Source organism: Salmo salar, chromosome 25 (assembly GCF_965601325.2).
Source record: "Salmo salar chromosome 25, fSalSal1, whole genome shotgun sequence".
Lineage (NCBI taxonomy): Eukaryota > Metazoa > Chordata > Actinopteri > Salmoniformes > Salmonidae > Salmo > Salmo salar.
The window spans coordinates 28,655,888-28,672,986 of record NC_138315.1 but is presented as its reverse complement, the minus strand read 5'-3'; the positions used below and the strand labels follow the sequence as shown (position 1 = coordinate 28,672,986).

The 17,099-nt window shown below is 42.5% G+C and overlaps 1 protein-coding gene across 4 annotated transcripts in view; it reads left to right on the top strand.

Annotated features, from left to right (window-relative positions):
- The first annotated feature begins 8 nt into the window (after window positions 1-8).
- Window positions 9-17,099, top strand: part of LOC106586473 (endoplasmic reticulum disulfide reductase DNAJC10) — a 33,857-nt gene continuing 16,766 nt past the window's right edge. Inside the window, exons 1-14 of one of the 4 annotated variants that reach the window (XR_006761966.2) lie at window positions 9-453; window positions 598-954; window positions 2,904-3,072; window positions 3,220-3,270; window positions 3,368-3,450; window positions 3,666-3,797; window positions 4,651-4,822; window positions 5,290-5,333; window positions 5,427-5,558; window positions 5,779-5,868; window positions 6,215-6,322; window positions 6,440-6,554; window positions 6,751-6,878; window positions 7,109-7,225. Coding sequence is in view for 1 of the 4 variants with exons in the window: in XM_045707546.2 (XP_045563502.2) it covers window positions 721-954; window positions 2,904-3,072; window positions 3,220-3,270; window positions 3,368-3,450; window positions 3,666-3,797; window positions 4,651-4,822; window positions 5,290-5,333; window positions 5,427-5,558; window positions 5,779-5,868; window positions 6,215-6,322; window positions 6,440-6,554; window positions 6,751-6,878; window positions 7,109-7,225 (1,575 nt within the window). In the remaining 3 variants the exon portion in view is untranslated. Of the gene's footprint in view, window positions 454-591; window positions 955-2,903; window positions 3,073-3,219; window positions 3,271-3,367; window positions 3,451-3,665; window positions 3,798-4,650; window positions 4,823-5,289; window positions 5,334-5,426; window positions 5,559-5,778; window positions 5,869-6,214; window positions 6,323-6,439; window positions 6,555-6,750; window positions 6,879-7,108; window positions 7,226-17,099 lie in introns of those variants that run through there. The other 3 variants (XR_006761964.2, XM_045707546.2, XR_006761965.2) reach the window with 3 other exon arrangements.

Genomic DNA, 17,099 nt, shown 5'->3' with positions numbered 1-17,099 from the left:
CCGAGTCAAGGTGCGGGGCGAAGGTACAGGTTAGTCAATGTAAATTGTACATGTAGGTAGGGGTAAAGTGAGTGTGCATAGATTTTAAATAGCGAGTAGCAGCAGTCTTTTATAGCTTGGGGGTAGAAGCTGTTAAGGAGCCTTTTGGACCTAAACTTGGCGCTCCGGTACCGCTTGACGTGCGGTAGCAGAGCGAACAGTCACGCTTAGATGGAGTTTTGGCTGCCAGAACCAGTCTACCTCTGAAAATAACATACGGTACCTAAATGAGTAGCGCTCGTCTCGTTAAGAGTCCACCTTGGGCTACTAAGTTAGCTAACTAGCCTGGTCTCTGTACACTGATATAGCTAGCTAGCCTTGTAGCTTGTGAAGAAATCATTGATGCAAGATCCTTGCCAAATTATGATCGTATGATCTTGCATCTCTGGAAAGAAACACTGATCTGAATTGCATGTAAGTGTTACAGCTGTGTTCATAGCTAGCTTCATTTGCCTTACCTGGTAACCTGGCCAATTATGTCACCATTCAATCATGTCTCTAGTAGACGTCACGTTCTGAAAAATCACTTTGTAATTATTTCGATCTTTCTTTCCACAGACAGACGTCAGAACATTCTAGGGTTGCTTCTCCTACTTAGGATGAGGTGTGTGACCCTAACAATTTAAGAGATCCAGCACTGAAACTTGTTGCACTGTGTGTTTACCGAGGAGACCTGTGGCAATGGAATCTCTACCACCAGAAAAATCAAAACTAGCCTGTCAAGTTCAGAATCCAGGGCAGATGCTTTGGAGCAGAATTTTGCTGGGATCCCTGCTTGTCTTCAGTTGCCTGGTAGCTTCTGTGTCATCTGAGGATTACTATAAGTTACTGAAGGTGTCCAGAGAAGCCACAACCAGAGAGATACGACAAGCCTTCAAAAAGCTGGCCCTGACCATGCATCCAGATAAAAACCCAGTGAGTAGCCTTCCCTATATCACACTGTAACGACCCTGGGTTTATAAGCGCGGATATCGACTCTGCCGTCGAGCTTTTGCGGCACAGTCGATAGCGTGCTGGACTTCGGGCTAGAAGGTCGAGGGTGCGAGACCTGCTCCCTGCTTGTTTCATTACATTGGTGTCAGAAGTGATCGGACCTTGCATCCACGATAGTGCGTGTGCTTGGCCGGTGAGCGCCTTCCTATAAGACGTTGAGTCGCAAGCTAGCGTAGGGATCTGCTCTTTGAAAGGAGGGAGTAGTGTAATGACCCTGGGCTTATAAATTCGGATATCGGCTCTGCCGCTCGATTATGCTTTTGCGGCACAGTCGATAGCGCGCTGGACTTCGGGCTAGAAGGTCGAGGGTTTAAGACCTGCTCCCTGCCTGTTTCATTACAATATATTAAATGATCAAAGTTTATTGGTCACGTACACAGATTTGCAGATGTGCATTCAAAAAGTATTCAGACCTTCACCTTTTCCATGTTTTGTACCGTTACAGCCTTATTCTACAATTAATACATTTTTCCCCCTCATCAATCTACACACAATCAAAGCAAATTGTATTTGTCACATACGTCGAATACAACAGGTGTAGACCATACAGTGAAATCCTTACTTACGAGCCCTTAACCAACAATGCAGTTTTAAGAAAAATAAGTTTTAAGTAAAACATTTATTAAAGAGCAGCAGTAAAATAACAGTAAGTAGGCTATATACAGGGGGTACCGTTAGAGTCAATGTGCGGGTGCACAGGTTAGTCGAGGTAATATGTACATGAAGGTAGAGTTATTAACGTGATTATGCATAGATAATAACCAGAGTAGCAGCAACGTAAAGTTGGGAGGGGACGGGGGGACGATGACGACAATGCAAATAGTCTGGGTAGCCATTTCATTAGCTGTTCAGGAGTCTTATGGCTTGGGGGCAGAAGCTGTTAAGAAGCCTTTTGGACCTAGACTTGGCGCTCTGCTACCGCTGCTACCGCTTGCTGTGCGGGGCCTTTCTCTGACACCGCCTGGTATAGAGCTCCTGGATGGCAGGAAGCTTGGCCCCAGTGATGTACTGGGCCGTACCCACTACCCTCTGTAGTGCCTTGCAGTCGGAGGCCGAGCAGTTGCCATACCAGGCAGTGACGCAACCAGTCAGGATGCTCTCGATGGTGCAGCTGTAGAACATTTTGAGCATCTGAGGACCCTTGCAAAATCTTTTCAGTCTCCTGAGGGGGAATAGGCTTTGTCGTTCCCTCTTCATGACTGTCTTGGTGTGTTTGGATCATGGTAGTTTGATGTGGACACCAATGAACTTGACTCAACCTGTTCCACTATAGTCCCGTCGATGAGAATGGGTGTGTGCTCGGTCCTCCTTTTCCTGTAGTCCACAATACTTACATAAGTATTCAATACCCCATAATGACAAAGGGAAAACATGTTTTTAGATTTTAGATTTTTAGAGAAGAATGGGACAAACTCCCCAAATACAGGGTTACCAAGCTTGTAGCATCATACCCATGAAGACTCAAGGCTGTAATCGCTGCAAAAGGTGCTTCAACAGTATTGAGTAAAGGGTGTGAATACTTATGTAAATGTCATATTTCTATATATAAATTAATTAGCAAACTTCTAAAAAAACAAACATTTTTTGCTTTGTCATTATGGAGTATTGTGTGTAGATTGAGGAGGGGGGGAAAAAAATCAATTTTAGAATAAGCCTGTAACCTAACTGTGGAAAAAGTCAAGGGGTCTGAATACTTCCTGAAGGCACTGTCTATCATAGAATACTGGTGATTTCCTAGCCTGGTCCCATATGTTTGCTGTCTTTCCAACTCCTATGATCATTGCCACGCCAAAACAGCACAAACGCATCTGGGACCAGGCTAGTGATTTTTCCACGAAGTCCAGAACGTGATTTATGTTCTCATTTTCCAGCATGATGAAACTGCCCACGACAAGTTCCTGAAAGTAACCCGGGCATATGAAGTTCTGAAGGATGACGATCTGAGAAAGAAGTATGACAAGTATGGCGAGAAGGGTCTGCAGGACGAGCAGCAGGGAGGAGGACGATATGAGAGCTGGAACTACTATAGAAATGAATTTGGTAAATGGTGTTTAAAGTAGTCTAAGAATGTAAACAATGACAAGATCTATGAAGAAAAGGCTACAGCTAACAACATGCAAATTGGTCAGTCATTTCCATCGGGACGTTGGTGTGACTTATCATCTTACGGTCTTTTTTTTTCTGCAGGTATCTACGATGACGACCTAGAGATTGTCACTTTAGATAGGGGAGACTTCGGTAAGTGATGTCACACTATTCCAAACCTTCAGAGCCAACTTTCCTTATTGTGGTATGTTTTGTTGCTGTGGTATTGACTGGATAGTTACTATCATAGATGCAGCAGTGAACTCTGGGGAACTCTGGTTTGTCAACTTCTACTTCCCTCGTTGTCATCACTGTCACGAGCTGGCTCCCATGGTAATACTTTCCTCACTCTAAAGGTGCAATCTGCAATATTTACTACTATTCACTGGTTTTCCTATACTTATTTAGCGTCCATTGAACAGTAGTAGATATTGCAGATTGTAAGTTTTTTTGTAAATTCTCTTTATTCATCCTTTGATAATTGTTATCCATGTTTAATATTTCAACATGATGTTATGTTACTTATTGTGTTTTGTGTGTGTCCGCAGTGGAGGGAGTTTGCTAAGGAGATGGATGGAGTGATCAGGATAGGAGCAGTGAACTGCGGAGACAACAACAGACTGTGTCGCAGCAAAGGCATCAACAGCTACCCCAGCCTCTACATTTACAAGGCTGGAATGGTAGGAGGAACATCATTGCTTCCTTTAGGATGGCTCTTTCCTGTATCACTTAGCCTGGTTAAACCAGACTGACTGCTGCGCTCACCATTGTTTGGGCGCATCATTCTATGTGGTTTAACCTCTAAACGTGGGGTCGTTCAACTAAGCTAACATATGGACTTGTTATAAGATGGTCATACCATGGATCATTTAGCTATTTCATTTTGAATTTATAAAAATGAACAAATGTGATATTGAATTCGGCCTTTACTGCTATAGCCAATAGAAACACATTGAATAACACCTTCATAAATGGAAAACAGTCAAAAATAAGTCCTAAGGAATAAGGTATTTAAGTGTGTCTTATATCTAGGAGATATAAGAAAGCTCAGAAAATGTGTGTTTTTTGGGCACATTTAACTAATTTCTTTGTCACAAAACGAACTCCATACTTCCATAAACATTTTTACACTGGTGCTGGGTTACCTTCAGACGAGTCCAGTGACACTTGTGGGGCTCATAGAGAAAAACGGAGAGAAGAATCCCATCTTTCCATAGTGGTCATACGGTTCTTACGCTACAGACGTTTTCGTTAGACTGATTTTCAGGGCGTCTCATGGTCTGACAAACACTGCTGTAGCTTGGCCAGAAGCGGAAGGCTGACATAGGCAGATGCGGTGGATTGAGACAGACCATGCAAAAAAAAACATATCTGTAGCTTAAACTGACAGATTTTGATGGTTTTTGTTACGTTACTTAGATTGACACGCAGGTGTGTCCGTAGACTCTTAAAGTGGTTTAACCAGGCTACATATCACCGATCATGGTGTTAGGAACAACACTCTAAAACTGACCACTTTCTGTCTTCTAATAGAATCCAGAGAAATACTTTGGAGATAGGTCCAAGGAGAGTTTGAATAAGTTTGGCATGCAGTTTGTGAAGAGCAGAGTTACAGAGCTGTGGCAAGGCAATGTCTTCACTGAGATTGAGGCAACGTTTTCATCGGGAGTTGGATGGCTGATCACCTTCTGTTCTGACTCAGGAGGTAAACCACAGGCTGTTAAAGGGAAACTTTGGGATTTTGGCAATGAAGCGCTTTATCTACTTCCCCAGAGTCAGATTAACTCGATACCATTTTTATATCTCTACGTGCCGTTTGAAGAAAGTTGCTAACTCGTGTTAGTGCAATGACTGGAAGTCTATGGGAACAGCTAGCATAGCTGTTCCTGTAGACTTCGTCATTGCACTAAAGCTAGTTATCATTGGCTCGCAAAACTGCCTCTAACTTTCTTCAAACTGGATGCAGAGACAAATTGTATCCATGAGTTAATTTGACTCTGAAGTAGATAAACGGCCTCTTTGCCTGCATCCCTTTAAGGGTTATGTTCAGATGCTTTGTCATGTTTACAAATAAACAGTCGGAATTGGTGAAACCAATATCTCACAAATGAACTTGGTATGACTGCTTTTCTATATAGTTAAAATACTGTCTGTTTTGATATCTGTTCATAGACTGTCTAGAGTCACAGACGAGGCAAAAATTAGCAGGAATGTTGGTAAGTCCTCATTGAACCCATGCTGTATGTTTACCTTCCCATGAACATACTTTATTATTTTGACTTATGTCTCTTCTCTCGTGTCCTGATCAGGAGGGTTTAGTGAATGTGGGCTGGATGGACTGCTCTACACAGCCTGAGTTGTGTGACAGCTTTGAGGTGACCACCAGCACAACAGCCTTCTTCCCCCCCGGCAGGTCATTGAAGAGCAAGGGCAGCATGCTGGTAAGAGAGGCCCATGCTTTTGTTTTTACTGTGCGCAAACAAAACTAGGTACGCTATGAAATGTATTTGTAAGTGAGCTGGAGAATCCTAGGATGGGTTTATGAAGAATCCTCACCATCGCTAAGATAATTTATGAAAATGTTCTATCGAGATGCTATGATTGAATCGTAACTGTTGTGAAAGCACAGTTTTACAATAAACATTGGTTTCATCACAACAGTTTCTGCAGAGTTTGGACACCAGAGAGATCTATGGAGAGGTGATGCAGTGTCTGCCTGACCTGGTGGCTCTTACTAAGGACACCTTTAAGGTGCAGTAATAATACATCTAATGTACAGTAAAAATTGTCATGGGGGGGGTGGTTGTTAGGTCTTAGTGCTGTGCCTGTGTAGTCCAATCTGTGAGAGGCAGACTCGGCCACAGTTGTCACATTTGTAGGCTGGCTCGGATGTTTGAGTTGTGCCCTGTTCTTTTTTTCTTTTTTTGTAATAATAAGCCTACATACTAATTAGTTGCAGATATTTGATATGAAATAATCTATTCTCTGACATGATTTCAGTTGGTAACATGCCTGTAGTGGTGAAGCTGAAATATTTAGGAAGAATAGTTATTCTATTGTTCCATTCTACTGTGTTCTATTCTACATGTGTCTCCAGAGTAAACTGGCCCATCGGTGGCTGGTCAGTTTTTCCTTTGGACAGAAGACCACAGCGTCTCATGAGTATAAGAAGCTCAAGGCTCTTCTGAAGGGGGCCCACATACATGTAAGGTGTAGCTTGGAATCTACACTGAATATCGCTCTATCGTTTCACTATTGATTCACGTCACTGTTTGTCTGGATACTTTGTTTAAAACGGATGGTACTTTGTGCTTTTTCTCAGGTGGGAAAGGTGGACTGCCTTACTGAGTCAGAACTGTGTGGCTCCCTCTACATTCAAAAGCCCTGCATCGCGGTCTTTAAAGGCCTTGGGATTCATGACTTTGAGATACACCATGGTAAGTCCATGTTTTATTCAAATACGTGAAGTTTGTATTTTTCTAATTCACTTGGCATACCTTTTCACCCATTGTACAGTATACACCTATGTACATTTATTTATTGTGGTTTTTATCAAGTGCTTGCTGAGTAATATTTCCAATGTATTCATTATAAATGGCAAATACACTTGCAACACTGTTTCTGCTCTTCCAGGGAAGGATGTGCTATATAACATTGTAGCGTTTGCTAAGGAGAGTGTCAGCGCCCATGTCACCACTCTCAGACCAGAGAACTTCCCCAGTGATGGAAAGGAGCCCTGGATAGTTGACTTCTTTGCTCCTGTAAGTATCAGCCTAATGTTAGTGACTAATACTGTACTTGCTTATCAATGTTCACAGTTGACTACATGTTTGAAAAGATAGGTGTGGCTATACTAAAATAATAATCGGTTGGTGACTAACATTAATCCCTGAAAGTAAACAGACATTGTGTAAATTGGACTAGAGCCAGTTGATTTGGCAGATCCATTGGATTTGGTCCATTAATAAATACTAACACTGTTTCCTTGTAGTGGTGTCCGCCCTGTCGGGCTCTCCTCCCTGAGCTGAGGAAAGCCTCGATCCAGCTGTTTGGTCAGATGAAGTTTGGAACACTGGACTGTACCGTGCACGAGGGCCTTTGCAGCGTGGTGAGTGTCTGGAGAACATACCAAACGTGAACCCAAAACCAAGAGATGTGGTATTCTTCTGTATATTTCATGATATAGGCCTAGATGTATCAAATCAAATGTATTGGTCACATACACATGGTTAGCAGATGTTAATGCGAGTGTAGCAAAATGCTTGTGCTTCTAGTTCCGACAGTGCAGTAATAAATAACAACTACCCAGGGGCGAAAATCTGATATCAACTTTGGAGGGGACAATTACATGAAATGTTCTCAAGAGCAATTCCTGAGGGGGACACCAAAAGTAATGCTGTAACACATAGCCTACGTTGTAATATGGTAAATGTATCTTGAGGAACCAAAGAAACAAGGTGTTTGCCGTACTCCTAACTACCGGTAGGTACCCAAAACTACACAACTAATCACAACAGCAATACCATTGCCTTTAACAAATCTTAGTTCAGTCACCAGTTTAAGTTGAGAGTGGGGGTATCCATGGCATTTTCTAATTATGTTCCTATTTTACAAGTCAAAAAAAATTGAGAACCTTTCATAATGTTGCCAAACAAAGACTCAACAAACTTACCTGAGACTCCCTGTCTCTGCCAGTCTGTCCCTGCATATCTGTCCCCAGCTCTGCTGTCTGTGTGCCATCTGTTGCCTGCTCTGCCTAATGACATCATTGTGAAACATTTCCATTAGAATTTCATTTCTTTCTTATGAACATTTTATCAACTAGTCTTTGAGATATTAGGCTACTAGGGTTCTTACTTTGCGTTTTGGTGTACTGAAAAATACTCTGATGTCCGTCTTTTTTCTGCCATTTTTCTACCTGGCTGGCTACACACACACACACACACACACACACACACACACACACACACACACCCCCCCCCCCGTGTGCAGGTTATTTACAGTAGGAGATGGGCTTCTACCATCTTCTATCATTCTATATGGGCTTCGATCTAAAAGGTAGCTAGCAAATGTGAAACGGATTGCAGTGACAAGAGTTGACAGCTGTATGAGTTCACCATTTACACAACATATGCTGCAACCTTTTGTCATTTTAATCGTTTGTTTCATATTGGCTAGCTTCCAACAATAGCTGAATTTGCAAAGCTAGCGAGCACCAATTCCGTTTCAGTGGTGTTTGCTATAATCTTTGCTACCCGGGTTAAATAAAGGTGAAATAAAATAAATAAATAAAAGTTCCCTTGCGACAATTTAGCTTTTGCAACGAGACCATTAAATATATTTAAGACAATGGTAGAACAGAGTGTAGTTCTGTTCAGTTTGGACTTCAGTTTATCACTAACCTTATCACAGGGACTTTGAAGCACTAATTTACAGTAGATACGAACCCTCTGTTACCTTGCCAACTAAGGAACTGGCAGTGGATCAAACCATTGTGAGGCAAAGGGTGGGGGGGCGCAATCTTTTGAAACTTAAAAACGAGCTATTAAGTGTCTATAATCAGCACAATTGCTTTCATTGCATATTAGTAATATTATTTAAATTACATGTTATGTTTACAGTGATATATTGGGGGGGACAAATCATATTGTTCCCAGGATGGGGGGGGGGGGGTCGTGTCCCCCCCGTCCCCCCTGGGATTTCCGCCCCTGCAACTACCTAATACACACATCTAAAGGGATGGAATAAGAATATGTACATATAAATATATGGATGAGCGATGGCCGAGCAGCATAGGCAAGGTGCAATATATGGTATAAGGTACAGTATATACATATGAGATGCGTAATGTAAGATATGTTAACATTATTAAAGTGGCATTGGTTAAAGTGACCAGTGATCCATTTATTAAAAGTGGCCAGTGATTTGAGTCTATGTAGGCAGCAGGCTCTCTGTGTTAGTGATGGCTGTTTAACAGTCTGATGGCCTTGAGATAGAAGCTGTTTTTCAGTCTCTCGGTCCCAGCTTTGATGCACCTGTACTGACCTCGCCTTCTGGATGGTAACGTGGTGAACAGGCTGTTGCTCGGGTGGTTGTTGTCCTTGATGATCTTTTTGGCCTTCCTGTGACATCGGGTGGTGTAGGTGTCTTGGAAGGCAGGCAGTTTGCCCCCGGTGATGCGTGGTGCAAACCGAACCACCCTCTGGAGAGTCTTGCGGTTGAGGGCGGTGCAGTTGCCGTACCAGGCGGTGATACAGCCCGACAGGTTGCTCTCAATTGTTCATCTGTAAAAGTTTGTCAGGGTTTTCGGTGACAAGCCAAATTTCTTCAGCATCCTGAGGTTGAAGAGGTGCTGTTGCGCCTTCACCACACTATCTGAAATGGTCCACTCACACAGTTTGTCAGTGATGTGTAGGCCGAGGAACTTAACTTTCAACCTTCTCCACTGTGGTACCGTGAATGTGGATATGGGGGTGGTCCCTCTGCTGTTTCCTGAAGTCCACGTTCATCTCCTTCATTTTGTTGCTGTTGAGTGAGGTTGTTTTCATGACACCACACACACCAAGTGCCCTCACCTCCTCCCTGTAGGCTGTCTTGTCGTTGTTGGTAATCAAGCCTACTACTGTTGTCTGCAAACTTGATGATTGAGTTTGAGGCGTGCATGGCCATGCAGTCATGGGTGAACAGGGAGTACAGGAGGGGGCTGAGCACGCACCCTTGTGGGGCGCCAGTGTTGAGGGTCAGCAAAGTGGAGATGTTGTTTCACCACCTGGGGGTGGCCCATCAAAGTCCAGGACCCAATTGCACACGGTGGGGTTGAGACCCAGGGCCTCTAGCTTAATGATGAGCTTGGAGGGTAATATGGTTTTGAATGCTGAGCTGTAGTCAATTGACAGCATTCTTACATAGGTACTCCTCTTGTCCAGATTGGATAGGGCATTGTGATGGCGATTGCATCATCTGTGGACCTGTTCAGTATGCAAATTGAAGTGGGTCTAGGGTGGCAGGTAAGGTGACGGTAATATGATCCTTGACTAGTCTCTCAAAGCACTTCATGATGACAGAAGTAAGTGCTATGGGGCAGTAGTCATTTAGTTCAGTTGTTTGCATTCTTGGGTACAGGAACAATGGTGGCCATCTTGAAGCATGTGGGGACAGCAGACTGGCATGGGGAGCGATTGAATATGTCCGTAAACACACCAGCCAGCTGGTCTGCGCATGCTCTGAGGACACGGCTAGGGATGCCGTCTGGGCCAGCAGCCTTCCAAGGGTTAACACGTTTAAATGTCTTACTCGCGTCGGCCACGGAGAAGGAGGAGGCGGCGCAGTCCTTGTTAGTGGGCCGTGTGGTTGGCACTTTATTTTCCTCAAAGCGGTCAAAGAAGGTGTTTAGTTTGTCAGGAGCAAGACGGTGTCCGTGACGTGGCTGGTTTTCTTTTTGTAGTCCGTGATTGCCTGTAGACCCTGCCACAAGTCTCGTAAAGGTTACTTTTCAACTTTGCCTACTCCTGAGCATTCCTACTACTTAGAAAAACGTAATATTTTTAATGTGGGGCTATGACAGTCCATTGCAAATTAGTCTGACGTAATCACTCTTATATCTCCACCACTAATGAGGTGGGTGTGCATTTCGCATCGGAGCTTCTCAAAGTCAGGGGGCTTGGTTGACAGTGTGCACCTCTGCTGTCCCATCCAACCTGGATCAATATTTGGTTTTAATGCAGATGAGGGTACTGAATCCAGCTTCACACAGATATGAGCTGGCGAAGGGTAGCCTACCTTGAGTTTATAGTGCTTTTAAGACCACTGGGAACCCAGAAAAATATGAGGTCAAATCATGACGTCAGTGATCTTTAGGTCGGAGTTGTAGAAAGAGACCTGAGTTCCTGAATTGGAATTCCGAGTTGGAGGATCGTTCAAATTAGAGGTCGACCGTTTAAGATTTTTCAACGGCGATACCAATTAATCGGCCGTTTTAATTATTATTATTTTTTAGATAGATATCTACATCTCAGCAAAAAAAGAAGAAGAAAAAAAGAAACTGTCAACTGCGTTTAGTTTCAGCAAACTTAACATGTGTAAATATTTGTATGAACATAACAAGATTCAACTGAGACATAAACTGAACAAGTTCCACAGACATGTGACTAACAGAAATGGAATAATGTGTCCCTGAACAAGGGGGGGGTCAAAAATCTAAATTAACAGTCTATCTGGCATGGCCACCAGCTGCATGAAGTACTGCAGTGTATCATCTCCTCATGGACTGCACCAGATTTGGCAGTTCTTGCTGTGATATGTTACCCCGCTCTTCCACCAAGGCACCTGCAAGTTCCCAGACATTTCTTGGGGGAATGGCCCTAGCCCTCACCCTCCGATCCAACAGGTCCAAGATGTGCTCAATGGGATTGAGATCCGGGCTCTTCGCTGGTCATGGCAGAACACTGACATTCCAGTCTTTCAGGAAATCACGCACATAACGAGCAGTATGGCTGGTGGCATTGTCATGCTGGAGGGTCATGTCAGGATGAGCCTGCAGGAAGGGTACCACATGAGGGAGGAGGATGTCTTCCCTGTAACGCACAGCGTTGAGATTGCCTGCAATGACAATAAGCTCAGTCCGATGATGCTGTGACACACTGCCCCAGACCATAATGGACCCTCCACCTCCAAATCGATCCCGCTCCAGAGTACAGGCCGCTGTATAACGCTCATTCCTTTGATGATAAACGTGAATCCGACCATCACCCCTGGTGAGACAAAACCGCGACTCGTCAGTGAAGAGCACTTTTTGCCAGTCCTGTCTGGTCCAGCGACGGTGGGTTTGTGCCCATAGGCGACGTTGCCGGTGATGTCTGGTGAGGACCTGCCTTACAACAGGCATACGAGCCCTAATTCCAGCCGCTCTCAGCCTATTGCAGACCGTCTGAGCACTGATGGAGGGATTGTGCGTTCGTGGTGTAACTTGGGCAGTTGTTGTTTGCATCCTGTACCTGTCCCGCAGGTGTGATGTTCGGATGTACCGATCCTGTGCAGGTGTTACACATTTTGCATTTACATTTTAGTAATTTAGCAGACGCTCTTATCCAGAGCGACTTACAGTAGTGAATGCATACATTTCATACATTTGTCTCCGTACCACGTGGCATACACGTGGTATGCCACTGCGAGGACGTTCAGCTGTCCGTCCTGTCTCCCTGTAGCGCTGTCTTAAGCGTCTCACAGTACGGACATTGTGATTTATTGCCCTGGCCACATCTGCAGTCCCCATGCCTCCTTGCAGCATGCCTAAGGCATGTTCACATTAGATGAGCAGGGACCCTGGGCATCTTTCTTTTGGTGTTTTTCAGAGTCCGTAGAAAGGCCTCTTTAGTGTCCTAAGTTTTCATAACATTGACCTTAATTGCCTACCGTCTGTAAGCTGTTAGTGTCTTAACGACCGCTGCACAGGTGCATGTTCATTAATTGTTCATGGTTCATTGAATAAGCATGGGAAACAGTGTTTAAACCATTTACATTGAAAATGCGTCAAATTCCAAATAACTTCACAGATCATCTTTGAAAGAGAGGGTGCTGAAAAAGGGACGTTTCTTTTTTTGCTGTAATGACAATTACAACGATACTGAATGAACACTTATATTAACTTAATACAATCTATTTAGTCTCAAATAAATAATGAAACATGATGAATTTGGTTTAAATAATGCAAAAACATAGTGTTGGATTAGAAAGTAAAAGTGCAATATGTGCCATGTAAAAAAGCTAATGTTTAAGTTCCTTGCTCAGAACATGAGAACATATGAAAGCTGGTGGTTCAATATTCCCAGTTCTTCAATATTCCCACTTAAGAAGTTTTAGGTTGTAGTTATTACAGGAATTATGACGCGTCGACTTTTTCTCTCTATACCATTTGTATTTCATATACCTTTGACTGTTGGATGTTCTAATAGCACTTTAGTATTGCCAGCCTAATCTCAGGAGTTGATAGGCTTGAAGTCATAAACAGCGCTGTGAAGCAAGCATTGCTAAGAGCTGCTGGCAAACACAGTAAAGTTTGAGTGAATGCTTATGATCCTGCTGCCGCCTTCCACTGCTCAGTCAGACTGCTCTTTCAAATCAGACTTAATTATAATAAACACAGAAATACGAGCCGTTGATCATTAATATGGTCAAATCCGGAAACTATAATTTTGAAAACAAAACGTTTATTCTTTCCGTGAAATACGGAACCGTTCCATATTTTATTGAATGGGCAGCAACCCTAAGTCTAAACATTGCTGTTACATTGCACAACCTTCAATGTTATGTCATAATGGAAAATTAGTTCGCAACGAGCCAGGCGGCCCAAACTGTTGCATATACCCTGACTCTGCATGCAATGAACGCGAGAAGTGACACAATTTCCCTAGTTTAATATTGCCTGCTAACATGAATTTATTTTTAACTAAATATGCAGGTTTTAAAAAATGTACGTCTGTGTATTGATTTTAAGAAGGGCATTGATGTTTATGGTTAGGCACATTTGTGCAATGATTGTGTTTTTTTCGCGTAAGAGCTTTTGTTAAATCATCCCCCGTTTGGCAAAGTAGGCTGTGATTCGATGATAAATTAACAGGCACTGCATTGATTATATGCAACGCAGGACAAGCTAGTTAACTACACATGGTTGACGATATTACTAGGTTAACTAGTGATTATGTGAAGATTGTTTTTTATAAGATAAGTTTCATGCTAGCTAGCAACTTACCTTGGCTCCTTGCTGCACTCCCGTTTCTTGGTGGAATGCAATGTAATCGGCGTCCAAAAAATGCTGATTACCAATTGATATGAAAACTTGAAATCGGCCCTAATTAAGTGGCCATGCCGATTTTTAATCAGTCGACCTCTAGTTCAAATCGTTTCTTTTCAGAGTTCCCAGTTGTCTTGAATGCACTGATGTTGGAGATTTCAGAGTTCCCAGTTGTTTTGAACACTGCATTAATGTTCAGAGTGAGACGGCAGGGTATTCCTTTTGAGTCAGGAACCAAAACTCCTCTGTAGTGGATGTTCTTTTTATGGGCTCCTAATCAAATGTGTATATATATATATTTTTTGCATTGCTTTTAACTCATTTTGTACATAATGTTGTTGCTACTGTCTCTTACGACCGAAAAGAGCTTCTGGACATCAGAACAACGATTACTCACCTCAAACTAGATTTAATTGTTTCTTTAATGAGTCCGGCGCAAAGGATCTATTGCTTTGTCAAGACAAGGGCCAAATCCCCATCATCAGCGTAAAGAGAAGGGGGAGGAGGGCTGGGTGCCTTGTAAGAATTCGCAGACGAGAAGGTAAACCACCACTACCTTCCGGATTATTGGCCAATGTGCAGTCACTGGAAAACAAACTGGACCATCTACGATTTTAAGACTATATACAACGGGACATTAATAACTCTTATGTTTCACCGAGACGTGGCTGAACGACGACAGAGTTTTAAAATTTTTATTTCACTTTTATTTAACCTCTTGAGGATACCCTAGGATAGGGGGCGCCACAGCGCATTTTGAAAAAAAATCGTTCCCATTTTCAACGGCCTACTAATTAAACTCAGAAGATAGGGCATGCATATACTTATTATATATGGATAGAAAACACTCTAAAGTTTCTAAAACTGTTTGAATGGTGTCTGTGAGTATAACAGAACTCAAATGGCAGTCAAAACCCCGAGACCGATTGAAACAAGAAGTGGAATTCTGAATTGTGGACTTGACTTCTCATCTTTCCTTATTAATCACACCGTTAACCATGGTTCAGTGAGCACTTCCTATTGCTTCCACTAGATGTCACCAGTCCTTTCACAGTGGTTTGAGCCTTATAGAGTCAAAACTCAGTGAATGACACGAGTTTGAAATTGGTCACAGGGGATGGGCCATCACCATTATGACGCCGGCGGCCATGTCTGCCCCCACCTTTGGAAACGGTTTTAAAGGCCATGACATCATCCCCCTCGAATCTTATTGGCTCTCTTGGTGTTAGAGGCCCTGAAGATTTATTTTATACAACGTTTGACATGTTTGAACGAACCTACATGCGCGAGGATTGCTTTCATTATGAACTTCAGAGCTGCGCTTGGAGAGAGCCATAGGACGCGCTACCAACATCAGGCTAATGGAACGTGAAGTATGGACTTTTTGACCGAAAATACATCTGTTGTGGACCTGGGATGCTTTCTGATGAAGACAACTAAAGGTAGGCGATTATTGACAATATTATAGAAGATGAGATGGTTCATGCTGTTGCGTCCAAGATGGCGCCGAGCTCTGTATATTTGCTCATTTTCTGAGTATCTCATCTCCTTTTATCGCAAAGTGTGATTACCCAGTAAAGTTAATTTAAAATCTGGTATGACGGGTGTTCTCAAGAGATATTCATCTATAAATGTTAGATTGACAATATACATTTAAAAAATCGTTATAGTATAGCAATTTATTGAAACGTAGCATTGTTTACCGGGACGCTTTTGAGGGGAAATTAGGTAGTCAACGTCAGACAGAGATGTAAAATGCTGTTTTTATATATAAATATGACCTTTATTGAACAAAAGAATGCATGCATTGTATAACATGATGTCCTAGGGGTGCCATCTGATGAAGTTTGTAAAAGGTTAGTGCTACATTTAGCTGTTTATTGATTATATGTGATGCAAGTGGTTGGTCGGAAAATGGCTATGAAGCTGCTTTTTACGATGGACTCATCTAATATAATCTAATGATTTGCTTTTCCTGTAAAACCTTTTTGAAATCGGACGACGTGGGTCGATTCAGGAGAGGTGTATCTATAAAAAAAAAAAATATATATATATATATTTTTTTTTAAATTATGATATTTTTTTAATGCTAATTGGCGATATGATTTTTCGCTGGATTTTGATCCCGCTAACGGGATAGGCCAGGTAGGCCAGTTGAGAACAAGTTCTCATTTACAACTGCGACCTGGCCAAGATAAAGCAAAGCAGTGTGACAACAACAGTTACACATGGGATTAACAAACGTACAGTCAATAACACAATATAAAAATGAAAAATCTATATACAGTGTGTGCAAATGTAGTAAGATCAGGGAGGTAAGGCAATAAATATGCCATAGTGGCGAAATAGAGGCTAACTGAAAATAGAGTTTTTCTTTAGTTTTACAATTTTCTACATTGTAGAATAATAGTGACGACATCAGCTATGAAATAAAACATATGGAATCATGTAGTAACCAAAAAAGTGTGTAACAAATCAAAATTATGAGATTCTTCAAAGTAGCCACCTTTTGCCTTGACAGCTTTGCACACTCTTGGCATTCTCTCAACCAGCTTCACCTGGAATGCTTTTCCAACAGTCTTGAAGGAGTTCCCACATATGCTGAGCACTTGTTGGCTGCTTTTCCTTCATTCTGTGGCCCAACTCATCCAAACTCAACTATCTCAATTGGGTTGAGGTCGGGTGATTGTGGAGGCCAGGTAATCTGATGCAGCACTCAATCACTCTCCTTCTTGGTCAAATATCCCTTACACGACCTGGAGGTGTGTGGATCATTGTCCTGTTGAAAAACAAATGATAGTCCCACTAAGCGCAAACCAGATGGGATGGTGTATCGCTGCAGAATGCCGTGATAGCCATGCTGGTTAAGTGTGCCTTGAATTCTAAATAAAGCACCCCCACACCATCACACCTCCATGCTTCATAGTGGAACCACACATGCAGAGATCATCCGTTCACCTACTCTGCGTCTCACAAAGACGACGGATGGAACCAAAAATCTCCAATTTGGACTCGTCAAACCAAAGGACAGATTTCCACCGGTTTAATGTCTATTGCTCGTGTTTCTTGGCCCAAATAAGTATTTTCTTCTATTTGGTGTCCTTTAATGGTGTTTTCTTTGCAGCAATTTGAACATGAAGGCCTCATTCACGCAGTCTCCTCTGAACACTTGACGTTGATGTCTGTTATTTGA